This window comes from Pleurodeles waltl, chromosome 5 (genome assembly GCF_031143425.1).
Source record: "Pleurodeles waltl isolate 20211129_DDA chromosome 5, aPleWal1.hap1.20221129, whole genome shotgun sequence".
NCBI classification, from domain to species: domain Eukaryota; kingdom Metazoa; phylum Chordata; class Amphibia; order Caudata; family Salamandridae; genus Pleurodeles; species Pleurodeles waltl.
In genome coordinates, this window is record NC_090444.1 from 741701006 (window position 1) to 741723008 (window position 22003).

Below are 22003 nucleotides of genomic sequence, written 5' to 3' on the forward strand. Positions count from 1 at the left end.
TTACCTGTTTACTTACTATGTCTAAGAATCGACATAGTAATAAAATGCACCCCGCCGTAGGGCTTTAAGGGTGACTTACAAGTGTTAGGGGACATTGCACACAAGTGTGTGCCATGTTGTGTTTTCACTTTTTGGAGCACCTTGTCATGCAGCCTGCAGTGGTAATCTGTATGAGTTTGGTGGTGGATCCCTTTGACTGGCAGAAGCTGTGCTGCAGCTCTTGGGGGATTCTCTTTAGTACCCCTGTCCTAGGTACCAGAGGCATAATTTACTAGGGACCTAGAGGTACTTAAGGGTCTGGCCACTTGGGGATTAAGTGATCAGGTGTCTTGTTTTGGGGAAGGAACACTAGCACTCGGGACCTGGTTAGCAGGAAACCAGTGCACTTCAGTCAAAGTTGCTTCAAAAACCAGGCAAAAAGTGCAGGGCTTCTGCAACCAGAACTCAGTTTCCTACAGCGAGGCAGTTCCCTTCCCAGAAGAAGCAGTCGTTCGGCATTTCCAGGCCCTTTATCTGCATTGCAATGGATTCCTATGGAGTGGTCCTAATACAAGGGATGAAGGCTGAAGATGCTCTAAGGATGCTGTGTAAGTGACGCAGTTGATGGGGTCTTCATGCAGGAATTCCTCAGTCCATGAAGATGGTGAGTGGGTCCAGTTTGCATGGTCAACTTTCCACAAACTCCTGTCCGGTGTGGCCGAAGTACTGTTGCCACTGAACTACCAGTCGCCCTTTGTCACAGTCACAGGCCTATCCTTCCTAAGTCGATAACTTGCCTTCTGAGGGTCCCAGTAAACCAGCAGCAGCACTCCCGGCTTCAGCAAATTCGGGTACAACTCCGTGTATCGGTCTTGGTCCTCTGCTGCACGGCGGAAGTAGTAGCAACTTGAAGATTTTGGGCTACCAATTTGCTCATGCAGGCTTCTTTAGCTGTTGGGTCTCTGTGCTGAAAACTGGAGGCCAGTCAGTTCTCCCTTAGAGTTCTCTTAACTTGACTGGGCCCTAGAGACAGATTCTCCTTGAGCAGAACATGACAGGCACAGTCCATTTCTTCACTACCCACAGAGTGCCGCAGGCACAGTCCTCTCCATTGCAGCCTCTCTTTGCTGGTCCCTCGCTGCAGCAGGGCAGTCCTTCTCGGTCCTTCTTCCAAGTCAGTCAAGATCTGAGGTCTGGATGCCAGGGTGCCCCTTTATGCTTGTGAAGTGTCCTCTGTGCAGGTCGTGCTTTTAAGCTAATGAGCTACTGGGTTCCCCCCCACCTGGTGACCACTTACTGTGGAATATGGCATCTGGCTATCCTAGGATGCGCCATTCTGCTCATCCCCAAGTTGGCAAGACCCCTCCATCGGTGGTTGGACCTCCCTAGCCCACCTTCGGGTTTGGCTTCCTCAGGGATACACGCCTCTGGGGAAACCAGTTTGGCAACTGTTTTCCCCTCTCTGGTTCCCATGCCAGCCTACATCAACAATGGAGCATCCTCCACCCCCCCCCCCCCCCCCCCCCCTGGTTTTACACATCTTCCCTTCAAAGATGGCTTTATCTTTGCATCCTGCCTTTTGGGCCTAACACTTACGTGGCTTTCTGCAGGAGGGAGGAAAGTGGCTTCCTGCAAGAAGGAGGTAACACCTTCCTGGCCTGCAGTCTCTCATTGATTTTTTTTCTGAGGCCATTGGGACATCTCTCTAGAGGGGCAGAAAGCTGTCTCATGCAGCAGGCTCCATGTGTGCCTGGGAAGACACTGGAGTTCTAAAGGCAGCAAAGTTCAATTTGAGATACAAGTCGGGCTTAATGTTTTGAGATGTATGATACCTTATAGTGCCTTCTTTGGTTGCACTGTTTCGGAGTTAGCACAGCTGAGGGGGTGAGCGTTTAATCCTGAACTCACCAATTGGGTGACCAAGCCTTTCCACAGAAAAAAATGCAGTTTTGCATGTTTTACTGTCAGGCCATGCAGAACCCATGTCCTGTTTGTCATATGTTGTATTTTGCCTTTAGGGCTCTGTAGGCCTTCCAGAGTGGTGACTTGTGTGTATATATACCCATAGGAAAAGTGGTGGCTTTGCCATTGCTTTTAATGGCAACATCTGACTAATTGTGCATGGCTGCTCTATCAGTCTGCAGTGGGCGGACTGGGAGACTTGTTTTTTTTGGGGGCACCTCCGTTGTAGCACCACCAGTGCTGCAGGCCCTCGGGTACCCCTCTGACCTAAATGCCCCGGGTACCAGGGTACCATTTACTAGGGACTTTGCAGGGAAGTTAGTCATTTTCAATGAGGTATAGCTAATTTGACGTACACTTTAGAGTTGGGCCACTGGCACTCAGGTCTAGTTAGGAGGCATAAGTCCAATATCTGATAGAGATTTCTAGTTGCATATTCCTTACCTTAGAATTTTCCCCCAGGCGTCAGACTGGATCCGGAGATTTTTCTTCGAGCAATACCCTTGCGCGACGGCAGGTAGCGTCACTCGACTCCGCAGGCGTCGTGTTCGCCGTGATGACGTCGGGAGTAGTACATAGATGCTGCCCTTGCGCAGTGATTTCAGTTATTTTCTTTCCGCGCCACGCGCTGATCCGAAGAGAGCTACCCTAGGCAATTTTTTGGCCGAATTCGACCATTTTGTCGAAGTTTTTGGTGTACGATTTGGTGCATCGAGATGTCCCCGAAGACCGGGTTCAAGCCGTGTGAGGACTGCCATTGGATGATGTCGGTGACGGATCCTCATCGCGTTTGTCTGTGGTGCCTCGAGCTCGACCACGATCCGAAGTCGTGCTCCGAGTGTCGTCCCAAGTTTGCCGGAGCGACCCCCGCCCAACTAAAGGAGTTTTACGAGGCCATGCGCCTCATCTTTGGGTGGGCCGACCCCGATACAGCACCTTTGGGCCCAAGGGGTTCGGCTGAGGGGCCTTCGGGTTCTGCGCCGGTGGCTTCGGGCCCGGCCACCGAGGTCACCTCCGGATCCGTGTGCGGATCCGCACCGGCAGCGGTCGCACCTTTGAGACCTTCCCCGGCGCCAGGTTGATTATCGACGCTCCCGACGTCGGTAGTGTGAGAAAGTAGCCTCTTTCTAGCCTTGTTACCCCCACTTTTGGCCTGTTTGTGAGTATATGTCAGGGTGTTTTTACTGTCTCACTGGGATCCTGCTAGCCAGGACCCCAGTGCTCATAAGTTTGTGGCCTATATGTATGTGTTCCCTGTGTGATGCCTAACTGTCTCACTGAAGCTCTGCTAACCAGAACCTCGGTGGTTATGCTCTCTCTGCTTTCCAAATTGTCACTAACAGGCTAGTGACCAATTTCACCAATTCACATTGGCATACTGGTACACCCATATAATTCCCTAGTATATGGTACTGAGGTATCCAGGGTATTGGGGTTCCAGGAGATCCCTATGGGCTGCAGCATTTCTTTTGCCACCCATAGGGAGATCTGACAATTCTTATACAGGCCTGCCAGTGCAGCCTGAGTGAAATAACATCCACGTTATTTCACAGCCATTTACCACTGCACTTAAGTAACTTATAAGTCACCTATATGTTTAACCTTCACCTGGTGAAGGTTGGGTGCAAAGTTACTTAGTGTGTGGGCACCCTGGCACTAGCCAAGGTGCCCCCACATCGTTCAGAGCAAATTCCACGGACTTTGTGAGTGCGGGGACACCATTACACGTGTGCACTATACATAGGTCACTACCTATGTATAGCGTCACAATGGTAACTCCGAACATGGCCATGTAACATGTCTAAGATCTTGGAATTGTCACCCCAATGCCATTCTGGCATTGGGGAGACAATTCCCTGATCCCCCGGGTCTCTAGCACAGAACCCGGGTACTGCCAAACTGCCTTTTCAGGGTTTGCACTACAGCTGCTGCTGCTGCCAACCCCTCAGACAGGTTTCTGCCCCCCTGGGGTCCAGGCAGCCCTGGCCCAGGAAGGCAGAACAAAGGATTTCCTCTGAGAGAGGGTGTCACACCCTCTCCCTTTGGAAATAGGTGTGAAGGCTGGGGAGGAGAAGCCTCCCCCAGCCTCTGGAAATGCTTTGATGGGCACAGATGCTGCCCATCTCTGCATAAGCCAGTCTACACCGGTTTAGAGATCCCCCAGCCCTGCTCTGGTGTGAAACTGGACAAAGGAAAGGGGAGTGACCACTCCCCTGACCGGCACCTCCCAGGGGAGGTGCCCAGAGCTCCTCCAGTGTGCCCCAGACCTCTGCCATCTTGGAAACAGAGGTGTTGCTGGCACACTGGACTGTTCTGAGTGGCCAGTGCCATCAGGTGACGTCAGAGACTCCTTCGGATAGGCTCTTACCTTTCTTACTAGCCTATCCTCCTTCCTAGGTAGCCAAACCTCCTTTTCTGGCTATTTAGGGTCTCTGCTTTGGGGAATTTTTCAGATAACGAATGCAAGTGCTCATCAGAGTTCCTCTGCATCTCTCTCTTCACCTTCTGCCAAAGGATCGACCGCTGACTGCTCAGGACGCCTGCAAAACCGCAACAAAGTAGCCAAAGACGACTACTGCAACCTTGTATCGCTTCTCCTGCCGCTTTCTCGCCTGTTTCCTGGTGGTGCATGCTCTGGGGGTAGCCTGCCTCCTCTCTGCACCAGGAGCTCTGAAGAAATCTCCCGTGGGAAGACGGAATCCTCCCCTGCAACCGCAGGCAACAAAAGACTGCATCACCGGTCCTCTGGGTCCCCTCTCAGCACGACGAGCGTGGTCCCTGTAACTCAGCAACTCTGTCCAAGTGACTCCCACAGTCCAGTGACTCTTCAGTCCAAGTTTGGTGGAGGTAAGTCCTTGCCTCCCCACGCTAGACTGCATTGCTGGGTACCGCGTGATTTGCAGCTGCTCCGGCTCCTGTGCACTCTTCCAGGATTTCCTTCGTGCACAGCCAAGCCTGGGTCCCCGATACTCTAACTTGCAGTGCACAACCTTCTGATTTGTCCTCCGGCGTCGTGGGACTCCGTTTTGTGACTTCGCATGGACTTCTAAGTGCCTGTTCCGGTACTTCTGCGGGTGCTGCCTGCTTCTGTGAGGGCTCCCTTACTTGCTGGGCGCCCCCTCGGTCTCCTCATCCAAGTGGCGACATTCTGGTCCCTCCTGGGCCACAGCAGCAACCAAAAACCCTAACCGCAAACCTTTGCAGCTAGCAAGGCTTGTTTGCGGTCTTTCTGCGAGGGAACACCTCTGCAAGCTTCTTCACGACGTGGGATATCCATCCTCCAAAGGGGAAGTTCCTAGTCCTCTTCGTTCTTGCAGAATCCACAGCTTCTACCATCCGGTGGCAGCTTCTTTGCACCCTCAGCTGGCATTTCCTGGGCATCTGCCCTCTCTCGACATTGTCGCGACTCTTGGACTTGGTCCCCTTGTTTCACAGGTACTCTGGTCCGGAAATCCACTGTTGTTGCATTGCTGGTGTTGGTCTTCCTTGCAGAATTCCCCTATCACGACTTCTGTGCTCTCTGGGGAATATAGGTGCACTTTACACCTACTTTTCAGGGTCTTGGCGTGAGCTATTTTTCTAACCCTCACTGTTTTCTTACAGTCCCAGCGATCCTCTACAAGCTCACATAGGTTTGGGGTCCATTCGTGGTTCGCATTCCACTTTTGGAGTGTATGGTTTGTGTTGCCCCTATACCTATGTGCTCCTATTGCAATCTACTGTAACTTTACATTGCTTGCATTACTTCCTTTTTCTATGACTGCATATTTTTGGTATTGTGTACATATATCTTGTGTATATTTGGCATCCTCATACTGAGGGTACTCACTGAGATACTTTTGGCATATTGTCATACAAATAAAGTACCTTTATTTTTCGTATATCTATGTATTGTGTTTTCTTATGATATTGTGCATATGACACCAGTGGTATAGTAGGAGCTTTGCATGTCTCCTAGTTCAGCCTAAGCTGCTCTGCTATAGCTACCTTCTATCAGCCTAAGCTGCTAGAAACACCTCTTCTACACTAATAAGGAATAACTGGACCTGGTACAGAGTGTAAGTACCCCTTGGTACCCACTACAAGCCAGGCCAGCCTCCTACAGGTAGTGCCCACTATCGACGACGACCCAATTCTTATCCCCGACGACTCGGAGTCGGAGCGGCGTCGGCCGACACCACCATCGGCTTCGGTGGGGCCTATTCACCCGAGGTCGGATTTGGACCCTTTTTCCTATGGGTACGAATACGGGGAGGAATTGGAGGGGTCCCTGGACATTTATGAATACCAGGATGACCCTGCTATGGACTGGGCACAGGACTTGGGCGAAGCCAGTGGTCTGGATACTTCTCCTGACGCTGGCATGGTGTCTCCTCCTACCATGGCTCGGCGGAGAGAGCTACTTACAGTATGGTGGTGAGTAGGGCGGCTGAGGTCCTTGGCCTTGAGCTACCTACTGTGGAGGTCAGGTATAATCTCCTGACAGAGGTGCTTCAGCCTGGGGCTTCTACCTCGGAACCACTTCTCCCATTCAATGAGGCCCTCACTGATGTCTTTTTGGGTACATGGTCCAAACCCAACACAAGGGCTCCTGTGAACAGGACTATCACTCGCCGCCATCGGCCCTCGCCGAACGACCCAAAGTTCCTGTCCCAGCATCCTACGCCTGAGAGTCTTGTAATCCAGGCTTCCTCTTCTTCTGACGCGTTCCCTTCTGCATCCTTGAATAGGGAATCCAAAAGGCTGGAACAATTTGGCAAGAAGTTGTTTTCTTCCTCCAGCCTCGCACTGCGGTCTGAACACTGCATGTCTTTTGGGCCGTTATACCCACTCCCTGTGGGATACGGTTGCGCAAGTCCTGCCGCAGATACCGGAGGAGGCCTGTGCTATCGTCTCCCAAGCCGTGAAAGATGGGAGAGACGAGGCGAAGTTCGCTATCCGTTGTGGGCTGGATACGACCGACTCTGGACAGATCGGTTGCGACGACAGTGGCCTTACGCCGCCATGCCTGGTTACGTACTTCTGGCTTTTCAGGGGATGTCCAACAGTCACTCATGGACATGCCCTTTGATGGCACACGCCTCTTTGGAGACAAAGCGGACTCGGCCTTGAAGAGATTCAAGGATTCCCAGGCTACAGCTCCGTCCCTTGGTCTTTCCACCGCCACACGCCCACCATAGTCCGCTATTCGTCCCTTTTGTGGACACGGAAGGGGCGCCCTGTCGCGTCATCTACCCACCCACCGTGCCACGCACCCTAGACAGCCTATGCGGGTCGGGGACGCGGAATCCCGCATGGCAGTGGGACAAGGAACCAGAGGTCTGTCCAGTCCACCTCTGCCCCTGCTGCAGCCTCCAAACCCTCCGAGTCCGTCCCCTCACTCCCACCCAGTTGGTGGCAGGAACCGCCATCTCCTGCCCCTCTAGGAACATATCACCACGGACGGGTGGGTTTTGCAGATCATTCGGAAGGGCTACTGCCTCCCTTTCAAATCTGCACCGCCACACATGCCACCTTCCTTCCATCATATTCCGGAGGATCATTTGGTGCTTTTGCGCCAGGAAGTCGCAGCTTTCTTGGCCAAGAGAGTTATAGAAAGGGTCCCGGCTGTTGAAGGCGCCTTCGCCCCAGACAGTCGTCTCCCACCTTCAGACTTCGGCGAACCTCCTGCACCAGCTGGGGTTCACTATAAACATGCTGAAGTCACGCCTGACTCCCTCTCAGAAGCTCCCTTTCATTGGAGCTGTTCTGGACACTTTCCTGCAATTTCGGGCTTATCCTCCTGACAAGCGAGTCCAAGACCTTCAGGCTATGATTCCGATCTTTCAGCCTCGGTCTTGGGTTTCGGTGAGACTGACTCTGAGGCTGCTAGGCCTCATGGCCTCCTGCATCCTGTTGGTAACACATGCCAGATGGCATATGCGGGCTCTGCAGTAGGATCTGAAGTTCCAGTGGGCGCAGCATCAGGGGAATCTCTCCGACATGGTCCAGATCTCAGTGGGGACTGCAAAAGACCTGCAGTGGTGGCTTTCAAATCCAAATTGGGTCAATGGCAGATCCCTCTCCCTTCCCCAACCAGATCTCTCTATAGTGACAGATGCGTCACTCCTAGGTTGGGGCGGCCACATGGGGGAGGCGGAGATCAGATGTCTCCGGTGGAGTCAGGACTCCACATAAATATGCTGAAGCTCAGGATCAGGATTGTGTTCAAAAGCATTCCTTCCCTCTCTCCAAGGGAAAGTGGTGCAGGTGTTCACGGACAACACTACCGCCATGTGGTACTCCAACAAACAAGGCGGGTGGGGTCCTGGACCCTTTGTCAGGAGGCACTACGCCTCTGGACATGGCTTGAACATCAGGGCATTACCCTCATCGTTCAACATCTGGCGGGCTCTCTCAACGCCAGAGCAGACGAACTCAGCCGCCGACGCACAGTCGATCACGAATGGCTTCTCCATCCGGAGGTGGCGCAAGGTCTCTTTCACAAATGGGGGAGAGCCTTGGTTAGATCTGTTCGGCTTTGCAGAGAATGCGCAATGTCAGCTGTTTTGCGCGTTGGAGTTTCCAAGGCGGCACTCGCTCGGAGACGCTTTTCGTGTTGAGTGGCGCTCCGACCTCCTTTATGCCTTCACACCTATCCCTCTTCTGCCCAGAGTTCTCAAGAAAATCAAGTACGACCGGGCCCAAGTTATCTTGGTGGCTCCGGACTGGGCTCGAAGAGTGTGGTATCCAGAGCTATTGAGCATGTCCATCGATCTTCCACTCAGACTGCCTCTTCGGGCGTATCTTCTGTCGCAGCAGCAGGGGACAGTTCTCCACCCGAACCTGTCCAACCTCCGCCTTCATGCGTGGAGATTGAGCGGCAACAGTTGACGGCATTTGACCTTCTACCCGAAGTCTGTAATGTTATCTTGGCAGCAAGGAGTCCATCGACTAAAACTGTATACGCCTGTCGTTGGAATAAATTTGTGGCATGGTGCACCAACAAATCTGTTGACCCCCTTTCTTCCCATTTGTCAGAGGTTCTTCTGTTCATTCTTTCTTTAGCCCAGCAGGGCTCTGCTTTGGGCACCCTTAAAGGGTATTTATCTGCCATTTCTGCTTTTCTTAGGCTACCTGATCAGCCCTCACTCTTTAAATCTATTGTGAGTAGGTTCTTAAAAGGGCTCACCCATTTATTTCCTCCCACTCCATTTATCATGCCTCAGTGGGACCTCAATCTTGTACTTACCTATTTAATGTGTACTCCCTTTGAGCTAATGCATAATTGTCCCTTGCGGCTCCTCACATTCAAAACTGTCTTTCTGGTCGCTATCACCTCCGCTCGCAGGTTGAGTGAGCTCCAGGCCCTTTCTTCAAAGCCTCCATACTTGTCTGTACACCCTGACAAAGTGGTGTTACGTACTAGCTCTTTCTTCCTTCCTAAGGTGGTTACACCATTTCATGTAGGCCAGTCCATCACTTTGCCTACCTTCTACGCACCCCCACATCCTTCCCATGAGGAGGAGAGACTCCGCCTGGACCCAAAAAGAGCGTTGCCGTTCTACCTCAATCGTACCAAAGATTTCCGGGTGGATGATCAACTCTTTGTTGGCTATGTGGGTGCGAAGAAAGGGAAGGTGGTACAAAAGCGTACCACCTCGCGACAGGTGCTTCTTTGCATCAAACTGTGCTACGCTCTGGCTAAAAAGCAACCTCCTGAAGATTTGCGTGCTCGTTCTACCAGAGCAACTGCTGCTTCCACTGCGTTAGCACGCGGAGTTCCTGTCCTGGATATCTGTCAGGCAGCTACGTGGGCATCCCTGCACACGTTTGCTAAGCATTACTGCCTGGATAGTCAGGTCCGTCGAGATGGCTACTTTGGTTGTTCGGTCCTGCAGGACTTTCTAGTATGATCTTGCTTTGCAGCCCACCACAGAGGATGGCATTGCTTGGGTATCTAATCTAACGTAAGGAATCTGCAACTAGAAGTCTCTGTCAGATGTATAAGTTACTAACCTTCGGTAACGAAATATCTGGTAGGGACATATTCTAGTTGCAGATTCCTTACCACCCGCCCATCCTCCCTACTTGTGAACTGATTTCTAGGGACAGGGATTTCACCCTTTCAGGTCCTTAGCTCTGGCGCACCAATCTCATTGTTCTTAGCGGGTCTGCGCTCTCGTGTGGAAAGTCGTTAATAGAAACTGACGTGACTGTGCAAGGGCGGCATCTATGTACTTCTCATGACGTCATCACGGCAAACACGACGCCTGTGGAGTCGACCAACACCACCTACCGACGCGCAAGGGTATTGCTCGAAGAAAAATCTACGGATCCAATCTGATGCCTGGGGGAAAATTCTAAGGTAAGGAATCTGCAACTAGAATATGTGTCTACCAGTTATTTTGTTACCAAAGGTAAGTAACTTTCACATCATAGTTGAAAAACAATCCGCATCAGTCGAAAAACCTGGGGGCCACCATACAGAAAACATTCCTTACAGGCACTTTGCAGTCACAAGTGGAGTCTCCACCTGGAGATTGTGAAGAGCATCTTCGATCGATGAGGTAAGCCTCACAAGAATCTCTTTGCCACTAATTCAAATTCTCATTGTCTGAAGTTCTTTCTTCAGTATCTGAAGCAAGGAGCTTTGGGGGACACATTTTGTATGAAGTGATGTTTTCATCTTCACTACATATTTCCTATCTGGTACTTGACTCCTCAAATACTGAGAAAGATCATCCAAGACTTGGCCCAAGTCACCTTAGTGGACCTCGTTTAGCAAAGGAGGGTGTGGTGCGCAGACCTTCTGCACCTCTTCCTTTGCCCCCTGCTCCATCTTCATCTGTGGACTTTTTTTCAATCCGAAATGGCAAGTCCTTCGTCCAAATCTTCAGAACCTACACCCTCATGTATGGAGATTGAGCGGATACATTTGACTATTTCTCAGCTGCCAGAAATGTGGTGATGTCATTTTGTCAGCCCATCACAGTCTACTCTGCGACATGACATGTTTGTCACTTGATCTGCAGACCACCAGACAAGTCCATTGAATGCTCACTTTCTTTGATCCAAGAAGGATGCTCTGTGAGTACCGTGAAGGAATGTCTTGTAGCCTTGTCAACCTTCCACTGCCTTCTGGACCAGCCGGCCCTTTTCAATACCCTGTTGTGAGGGGACTTTTTCAAAAGTCTGACCAACATGTTCCCCCCCACTCCTTCTTTTATGCCTCAGTGGGACTTAAAGTGGAAAACTTATCACATTGTGCCTGTGTGAGTCTTCTCCATCAGGATGGCTGTCTCCCATACTGCTATTCAAAAGTGAAATCGGTGAGCGAGAGCTCGCCTAGAAGTTGAAGACTGTAGAGCAGGGGTGAAAACTCATGACTCTGTAGAACCAACCTGTGGGGGCAAGGAAAAAGCACATAATGGAGATGGGAGAGGAAATTCCAGTGTGCATGTTCACATCTCTCATCCACCTCCCCAAAATTATGTTTGCTTTTTTTAATAGTAATACACTGAAAATCACTTTGCATTTTCCAACAGCACTGAACAGATCTATTTTTGCACCATACTTCTCAAAGGAAGGAAACTTCTGTTAAAGGCTGAAGAGTTGATGTTTTATTTGGTTATTAATATGTCTGTGGTAGTAATCATCCAAGACCTGTTAAGAGTTTGATTGTGATGCAATGTTTTTACATCATATTACACTGCATTTTTATCTAGTACCCTACTGAAAAGTTATATTTTAAGAAACAAGTAAAGGAACATCCTTTAAAATGTTCCCCTTCCTACATTCTCTACCGTGCTGGCACATAGTCATAGTGCATGTCATGAATCACAAACTTGGGGCCCTTTCAACTGACTTAATGTGTGATGTGTGCCTAACATAAGATGCAGTCTTCAGCTCTTGGATAAAAAGGATGGAATATTCCCTGTATAAGACAGCAAAATCTTCAAGTTTATCTAACTCAGTTTAGATCTAAAACCATGTGAAATCGAACTTTCAAGACTAACCATTAATATACATGATTTCTATTAAATGGTTATGTGCAATTTTATCTTGGGGCAATATTAAAATTTTACCATGCATCCAGCAGTCCTGGACCTATTTTGGATACCTATTCCGTTACTTTGTAAGCTTTTTGTTTTGAGGCTCATCGTTTATAACAACTTTCTTCAAAATGTTGTCCAACCATATTAAACTGTATCTGATCTTTAGCGGCCAAAGAATGGCATAGAGAATAAGGAATGCATGCATGTCATTGGTATTTCGTTTTCACAAAAACATTATTTACAATTTACAAGGTGTTGGTGTAAACTTGAAACAGGTGCATGAAATCTTGGTTTTAAAAAAAAGTGCTTGACCATTGTGAATGTGTATATCTGCAAACTGCATGTTGTCTAATTATTTTAATGTTCTATTTAAACAGGTCTATTGCTGACTGGCTACGCGCTCCTGACACGATGTACTTGCTTGACTTTGTTAAGCCAGAGTTTCTTTTATTGAGGGTATGTCTTTAACACCTACACCATAGAAACATTTCAAAGTGCTAGGCAATAAGATCATGCAGTGCATTTATGAGGCTTTGAACAGAAAAGATACTACAAGATAACATAAGTCAGAAGGGGCAATCATTCTGAAATAATGCTCCTCCTTGTTCAATTGTGGTACTGTCTCTACAAGAGGAGAGACCACATTGAAGAGGTTCCCAGTGTGTGTGTGTGTGTGTGTGTGTGTGTGTGTGTGTGTGTGCTCTCTTTGTGGTAAGTTGTTATGGTATTTCAAAAGCTGTGTATTAGACTATTCACTTGCTCTTTTTCTATTGTTGAATTACTTCTTTGCTGTTTGTAGTATTTTTTTTTACTACTGACGCACCCCCATTTAGTCCTGTTTTCTCTGACTAATGTGACTTGATTTAATTGCTAGTCTTACAGTGCATCTTTGGCAATTTCAGCATCTGGTTGGTTTCCCAAACCATTGCTACTGAGGATCTATCCCACACTGCAGTCTCATGAACATTATTAACCTGTCTTTCATGTATGTTCACTGCTCGGCTTACCGTGTGCCACCTCTGCTAGTAGGAAATATCTGTTGACCACCAACCTTACTTCTGTCTTTTGGCCTGCCAAGTAATGTTTGCTTTGTTGAGTTTAAAACATTCCATAAAGTGCCACATTCCAATAATACCACTGATAGATCTCTTTGATCTGCCCCATTAAAAAAAAAAATAATCTAAACTGTTCCAGCAACATCACAAGTTCTTGCCTGAATGGAATGCTCAGTCTCACTCTTCAACAGTTGCATCTTAGATGCCCCAAACTCTTTGACGCTGCCTAATTGCCAGCTGAATTGCTTGCACCCCAGGATCTAAATGGTTCACAAAAAATACTGCCTGCTCTCAAATCAGAGGATCACATCCTAGAACACAAACCGAAGCCTAGCATAGAAATTGTATTTAACCCAACAACTCGTACTATTCAGAATGTAAATCAGGAATGCAAAGAAGAAATGATATCTTGTCGCTCTCACTGAAGATTATATCTGAATTCCACAACCCTCTGGCAACTACAACTAAACCCATTGCTTCTATATGGTTCTGAATCGTGTTGTTTGATTATTTTTTTTTACAAAAATCTATTAACCTTAGAACCATGCGTTGCTGAAACACTGACAAGCAAACTCAGTTCTTAGCCCAGCACAAACTCCATCCTCTTAACCTATGTTGTCTGCTTTTCTTCTGAACTATCTGAAACTGAGATACTAGCAGATGCCACCTCCGGCCACAAATCAGGATCACCGGTTGACCTCTACCTGCCAGCCATAGTCAAGAATCCTCTGTAACTTCCCACAGTCTCCTCAGCAGTTAAAATAATCTGGGTGACTGTAGACCAGTCTCCATGGTAAGCTAGTGAAAGGTCTGTGTTCATCCAACTTAAAAAGAGCAGTAATCCTGCCTGATGCACATGTCAGCTTCCCCTCATGCTATGGTAAAGAATTGTCCATCTTCACAACATATGATCATCTCCAATTCCAAGTGGAAAAGTACAGAGATGAAGTCCCTACACTTCGGGACCTCCTTTCTTCATTTAATATTGTCGATCACTCAGTTCTCTTCATGCATGCTTGTGGCATTAAGGGCAAGGATTTGGACTGGATCTACCTGTTTCTCTCAGACATCACACAGCTCATTACAACTGCAACTTTCTTGCCATCACCTCTACTCTCCAATTGTTCTAATCCTGGTTAACATCTACCTCAGACCACTAATCTATGTAATTGAATATTTTGGCGCTACCTACTGCAACTATGTAGATAACACTCAGACACTATTGAAATTTGGACCCCACTTAAATGCAGTCTGCATTGCACTTAGGTCCTGCCTCTCCATCATCTTTGACTGGATTGCTACAAGCTATCTGAAACTCTGCCAGGAAAGACAGAAATGCTTATCTTCAGATCATTGACTTAGTCAATGCCAGTAGACTGGTAGCCTATGGAACTTTGTAGTCCACCTTCTCCAAGCCCCACATTCAAAATCAGTAAACTCTGACTTTCAGACTTTGCGCTTGAGCTATATGCTGAAACAGAGGATGAGGAAATCTTGGGCTCAACAGACAGGGAATTTGTATTAAAATGACTTCTGCAGTAGCACCCAAACAGGAAAAGATTTCATGGATACCCATGACCATTCTTGCTTCGAAACCAGAGATATTGTTTTTTTCTTCCAAAGAATGTTGAATTGTCTCACAGCAATTAGAGAATTGTTAGACTGTCCTACCTTTACTGGAGGATTCAGTGTCAAATATCAAATAAAATGTACAAACACGGCGAGCAACAATCCAAACAGCTACATGAGCTGTTGCTTGTTTTTCACGAGCAGGGCCCACTTTAGCACCCAATACATTTGAAAACGGAATCAGATGGGCACCATTCAAGTTTTCCCCAAAAAAAGATGAGGTTGAGAGAGCCTCCTGGACATCAAGTTTGTAAAGAGGTCCTCCTTCCTCAGAAAGGTTCAGAAAAAGTGTGCAGTAAAACTTTAGGTAACCTGAATTTTAATTTTAATAATATTATGTTGTCTTTTAATTTGCTTTTCAAAAGGTTTTAATGAGGGTGGGGCGTAAGTAGGGTGGCCGTGTTAGACGGGAGTATTGTGGCTTTGTTCAGAGCCACTTCCTTATTTCCACTTATGGCCGTCATTTCGGGAGGCAGTTTAATTGTTATCTAGAAGCTTCCCTCCAAGCCCGGCGTAGTATTTAAGCATCACAGCAGGGTGGACGCTGGCAACTGGCATGCCACAGGCAAGCCCATCTGTGCCCAGCCGGGGGCAGGAGATGATGCCCGTGTCACAAGCAAGGATAGTTTATTCATCTAAAACTTTACGCTGCTATAACAAAGGAATGGGAGGTACTTGTAGGAGGGTCAACAATCCACTTCCTGTGGGTTTGTAAACTGGAGTTAGGATTTCAGTTATCAGTCAGCACATGCCCCAAACAACTTGAAAGGACACAACACAAATACAACGTCCAAATGTATCTACTAAATTGTAGGTTTCTTTCAAGACATAGCATAGAGCTATTTATTATAAAAGACCAGCTGTCATGTTCTTAACTGAAACATGACTGAAAGAGGAATCAATCCTGGATATACCTATGGCTCTTCATTCTGGATATTCCATAGCAAACTGCAATAGCGAACACAAAAGAGGGGGAAGGGTAGCTATATTTTGTACCCATTAATATTTCTGGCTGTGAGAGTCTGCAATTCTCGCTAGTATTTGTGCCTATTTTTACCTTGTCTGGCCTTTTGTTGTATAGACCTCCAAGAGCAGCATTGCATTTTATTCAGGTATTACCTGATATAGTGGCAGAATGCAGCCTCCACAAAACTAACCTCACCTTATTAGGAGATCTTAACCTCCATTTTGATGTTGCTGGCTGTGACGCCTGAAATAGGTTAGTCCATGACATGGAGGCATTGCAGTTAAGGCAACTTCTAGGAGACCCTACTCACACCCATGGCAGTCTTTTAGACCTCGAGTTTACTAATAGTTGTAACTTGACCGCAGCGGACTCTATTCCTATATTATGGTCAGATCTTATATAATCCCCATTGGGCTTTTCATTCCAAAGAGAGCAGCAAAATACCCGCCCAAACGCCGGCGATCCTGGTCCAAGCTAGAGAGCAGGGAATGGGTGCCCATACCTACAGAGTCCACAGCCACCCTAAAAGGTGATACAGCCGAAAGGTATAACACATTGAAGAATTGGATAAATAATTCTTGTGAATTTGCATATTCCTTATAAAGCTTGTAAAGCTAATCAAACAAGGAATAGGACCCCATGTTACACCCCTGAACTGACCAGACTAAAGAGAGAAACAATAAAGAAGGAAAGGGAAGGGAGAAGAACATATGACAACTCCAGTAAGACTAAATATCGATCAGCCATAAGAGTATAAAAGTGCTGTAAGACAAGCTAGAGCAACATATTTTAAGAATACAAATGAGAATGCACCTTATTCCCCAAAAGAGCTGTTTAGGATTGTGAAATCTCTAATGAAAGCTCCTCATAGCATTGCACATTGTCCCTCATCAGAATAGCATTGCAATATGTTGGCTAATTCCTTTCAAAACTAGGTCCTCAGAATTCCTAACCTCCGTCTTTCACCAGCGAGATTAAATATAGTACTCACTACAAAATCGGGGAACGGTCCCGTTCTATCGACATTCCCTGCACTTGATTTAGAAACTATGGAGTCAATTTTAAAATCCATCAAGTTGGGCTCTCCTCGTGACCCAGCACCATTGAATGTCTTTTTAAAAAGAAGCAATGTCCGTATGCCTTTATAGTAAAGCCACTTTAAAAAAAAAAAAAAAAAAAAAAAGGCTAATCCACTACTGATAAAAGATTATAGACCAATTTTTCTTCTACCAGTAGTAAGCAAAAGTTTGGAAAAGCGTGTTAATTATCATCTATCTAATTTTCTGGAAGCCTACAACATCCTTCACCCCAGGCAAACTGGTTTTAGGCATGGTACCAGCACAGAGTGCTTTACTAGCTGCCACTAAAGAACTGCGGACCATCCTAGATTGGGGTGGGTCAGTTACCATGATTGTTAGACCGGAGTGCGGCTTTTGATACCGTCTGTTATGCCACCCTCATCCAGAAGATGAAGGCAGTTGGAATTAGGGAGCTCACCGTGAAATGACTTGAAGCCTTTCTGGAAAACAGAAGCTTCGGAGTGTGTGAGTAAGTTTTCTCCTCAGTTGTCTTTTCACTTAAATGTGGGGTTTCACGGGGCTCTTCCTTTAGCCCCACTCTTTTTAATATATATGTGCTCCCCTTGGACGAAATTGTCCACTCGCACTGCTTAGAGCTGGTGTCCTATGCGGATGATATGAAAATGATCATGGCCCTCACACCCGACACAAATCAGACATCCACACAATTGAATCAGTGTCTAAAGGCAGTCACTGAGTGGATGTCGGCAAGTTGTTTAAAACTAACTGAGGAAAAGACAGACGTTCTGGTGGTTGGAAACAACCAACCAAGCAAGATAGATGGATCTTACCTGGCCAGAGTATTGAGGGGTTCGTCCCAAGCCTATTCAGGCAGTAAAGAGGCTCGGTTTTTGGATTGACAATAAGCACAACATGGAAACACAGACCCGTAAATTTGTGGGTTTCTGCTTCAACATTCTTAAAAATTCTCAGAAGAGTACTGCCCTAGTTTTCTTCTCCTACTAGGAGAGTGGGGGTGCAGGGCTTAATCCGTTCAAGGTTCGACTTTGGTAATTCCCTTTATATAGGTAGTCCGAAATATGTCATTAAAAGACCAAGTAATCCAGAATGCTGCCGCCAGGATACTATACAAAACTCCCAACCATCAATCGGCCAGTCCAGCCTTAGCAGCCTTAGCAGCCTTACATTGGCTGTCAGTTCAGAAAAGGATTCATTCCAGGGCCCTACGTATTGGCCACCAGATAATACATGGAAGAGACCTACCTATTATCCGTAAACTGATTTTACCCCATCTCCCTAAGAGATCTCTTCAGTCAGAGAGACAGGGGCTTCTCACAGTACCTAAAATCAGGAGAGCAAGACAATGTGGCTGCTTATTTTCATACCTAGTACCCAAAATCTAGAACAGTCTTCCCGCAAATATAATATCTCAATAGTCGGAAATTAGGTTCAGAAAGCACCTCAAAACCCACCTGTTCTAAAGTTTTCTAAAGTCTTTTGTTCATGTGATGGTTCGGCTGGTGTTCTTGCTTTCAGCGCTGGGACGCCTGATGAGATAGCTATGCGTTTTGCAAATACATCAGAATAGAACAGAGTTCTGGTTCAAATTATAACTCGACATAATGTTGGACAAATGGGAAGGAACAATTTCCAACACAACTTTGTTTTGTAAAATGTAATATAGCTTCTCTTGTGAGAGATCCTGCAGTTCACGGATTCTTCCAAATGAAGTGATTGCCACTAAAAGATGATTTTCCATGTAGTAAGTAACTAAATATCACAAGAATGCCTAAGTGCAGACATGGCCTTGAGAGAGTATGTTCAGAATCCTATTCAAATCTAAAAAGGGTTAGGTTTTCCTGTTGTATGGAAATTACCTCAATAGTCCACAGAGCGACTTGGAGCTTCCTAATACTGTTAGCAATATGTGTCACTTATGGTATTCTTCCAGACCTCTACACAGACCACATAATCGATGAATGTTAATTAAATATCTGCATGAACAAGTTACAAGATATGAGGTGATTGCGTTATCAGTGGACGATAGACTGTTGATAACGCATTGTAAAATCATGTTATGTATCTTGATCAATTTGCTACTGTACAGATTGCTTGTAGCCTGGAAGATTACTAAAGTTCTGTGAGGAAAGATTTTTTGTCACATCCTCAGAAGAAATTTTATATTTTTCTTCCCTGACACAAGTAATTGATGATGTTTGTGGGTTGGGAGACTAAAAGCATTGACCTTAATCTTCAGTTTGTTCAGTTTAATCTAAAAAGGCCAGTCGAACTTCAAGTTCCAGTGAGTTTAAGCTGGATATCTGTGTTGTCCTCTCTCTGCACATCTGTGTCCTTGCTCTTCCATGTAAAACGGGGAACTGTGAATGAGCTAAAGAAGCCCAGCTTATGTTCAGAAACAGTTGCACTTTGTTCTAGGCCAACTGACAACTAATTTATCCCCAGAATTTTGAAGGCAACTCGTCATACGAAGGTGCATCTTCCTGTAGGTGTTTTACTTGGCAACCAATTGTCAAAGGTGCACAATTTCTCTGAATTCCTATGGGAATAGGTGGCATTCCACTGTATTTTTTAGATCAAAGGCAGGCAACTCTCTGCCTAAGCCAGGACTGTTGCTGGGTCTTTGCTTAACCAGCAGCTCAAGACAAAGGATCAATGAATAGGCCAAAGACCATGATCTTAATAAAGGACTTGCGCACAGAAAAGTATAACAAGTCATTCAGAAAGAGCTGGTTGGTGAATGACTACTGACCTATGGGCTTTCCACCCTGCACCTATAACACAGAGCCACATTTAATGCAATCAGTATCAAGGACAATCATCTTTGGGATAAAATGGTGTTACCAAAAATCCATTATTATACGTCCGTATCGATCAAAACAGATGCAAAGCTGTCTATATATACTTCTCGCACATCACTCAGTTAGCTGAGATTTTTAACGACTTCAATTGAAAGTAATGTCACAGTTCTAATAAAATATGTTGCTTTGTTGTGAATTCCGAAGGTTGACACACAGGGGAGTCTTGACACCCTCTTACATGACCTCATGTGAAGAATCATTATGCAGTATTCTCCTCTTTGGTTTGAGTTCAGATTACATTGTAGCTCTTAGTAAGAAGCAGATAACGTCAACTACCTATTGCAATAATCTCATTGTTTTCAACGTCTCAGTAATGTCAATCCTATTTAGTGCCATGTGGTATTGTTAATGTGTTATTGTTTTTTCATGTTAAAATTACTAGTCATTAATAGACTTTGCGGACCTTTTGACGTCTTTAGGGATCAGTCATTACTTGAAATTTACAGGGAAGTTGTAATTAATGAAATTTCAGCAATTTACAATATTACATTTTTATTGTGCTCATTACTAATTGATGCTTCCAATCTGTAGCTCATTAAACAACAGTTATTATTTTTGCATAATCTAAGATTTAAGATACACGAAGGTTGAGCCCTGTATGGCTCACCTTTGTGCCTTGCAGTTCACATGCTCCACAGCAGTAACCACTTCCCTCACTGATCAATTCATATTATGTATGTTGATCTAATCTGGTATCCTTCCTCTGATAATGGAGTACCATCTGATAATCTAAAGAAGATTTCATGCCGGTAAAGAACTGTTTCAGGCGAGTCCTTTTTTAGTATCTGAAAGTTCAAGAAGGATAAATTACCGGGGGTTGTCTGGGAAAAGAACCAAGACCACTACTATTTTATTTTGGTCAGCAAGGGTGAGTTGCACTGCTGCATACAATAAACAATTGAACAGTTTCTTAATGATTTAGCTGTAATACTTGCTATTACTGAAGAACTGTATGGTCTTTTAGTGGTTTTCTTTAAAAGAACAGGTCGGTCAGATGCTTACTGGTCATTGTTTATAGCCATGGCATTTTTGCTGATTATCATTTCTAATGATCTTTCCTCTGTACAACTTTTTACAGACGCTTGCCCGATGCCTCATTTTGTGGGATGATATTTTGCCAAATACCCAGTGGGTGAATAGTAATGTTCCTCGCGTAAGTTCAGATAAGTATTGCTTCTTATTTAATGAACAGCAAAACAGATTTTCACTATTAACTGTTATATTTGTGGTTTATGTTTCATGAGGTGATATCCACTATTTAGGCATTTAGTACCAAACTCTTATTTCTTCACTGATTATAATGCAGTTATAGACACTTGCAACAAAACAAACTTAAAATCTGTAGTGGTATACCGAGGGCCATTGTAGTGATGTTTCCACTGAAGGCTGGATTGTGCTGCAAGGTGGGCTGAATTGTGTTCAAGAAAAGTTAAATTATGCAGCACACAATGCAATGAAACACTTATTGCATGGTACTTTCTGTGGTGTTTCATAGCCGCTATGACATTTTATCACACATTGATCGAAGAGAATCCCAGTGCTATACAGCATCCATAAGCTTCTTAAGAAAAAAAACTATACATGTGTTGCAGATCCTTTTCAGTAAACTCATGTGATGCATAGGAACTTCTTGTTCAGCATTTTCCTGTCTACCCTCCAAAGTAAATGTTTTTGTAAATCATAGACCGTGCACATTTCAGTAAAAAATATGCATATCACCAGACAGTTATTGTGATAAAATGCAGGTCTAGTTTGTTCTCTGCATCCTAATTACAAAGAGCGTTTTCAAGCACCTTTTCCCAGCAAGAACCAACTTTCAAAATAGTGTACTACATTGGTTTCCAAAATGTTTAGAACCACAACCCAATTTTTGGAACAACAAATTTTCGCAACCTACCTACCTTTAATAAAAGTGAGGTGGGCAATTTTTTTAATGTAACTTCAGCATCATGTGGTATGTGAAAATCTATCATTCGTGCGTCACCAAGTAAGTGTCTTGATTTGTTTCGATCCTATTAAAAGCACACTTATGAATTACAAAAAAGGTCTTCATTTTTGCTTACTTGATTGCTGGAAGCATATAGTTCATTTACAGGTATTTACATTGTGTTGTATATTGCATAGAACAGCATGCTATGTTGTCACATCATTCCCTTTAACCCCTTCGCTGGCAGGCCTTTTCCCCCTCCTGTGCCAGGCCTTTTTTTGGCTATTTGGGGCAGTTCGCGCTTAGGCCCTCATAACTTTTTGTCCACATAAGCTAGCCAAGCCAAATTTGCGTCCTTTTTTTCCAACATCCTAGGGATTCTAGAGGTACCCAAACTTTGTGGGTTCCCCTGAAGGAGGCCAAGAAATTAGCCAAAATACAGTGAAAAGTTCGGTTTTTTAAATAAAAAAATGAGAAAAAGTGGCTGCAGAAGAAGGTTGTGGTTTTTTCCCTGAAAATGGCATCAAC

General features: G+C 45.6%; 1 protein-coding gene across 2 annotated transcripts in view; it reads left to right on the forward strand.

The window, feature by feature from the left end:
- Positions 1–22003, forward strand: part of ANAPC1 (anaphase promoting complex subunit 1) — a 614893-nt gene that overhangs the window by 319031 nt on the left and 273859 nt on the right. For both annotated transcript variants that reach the window (XM_069234703.1, XM_069234704.1), the window contains exons 32-33: positions 12356–12434; positions 20627–20701. In XM_069234703.1, coding sequence (XP_069090804.1) covers positions 12356–12434; positions 20627–20701 — 154 coding nt within the window. The remainder of the gene's footprint in view (positions 1–12355; positions 12435–20626; positions 20702–22003) is intronic.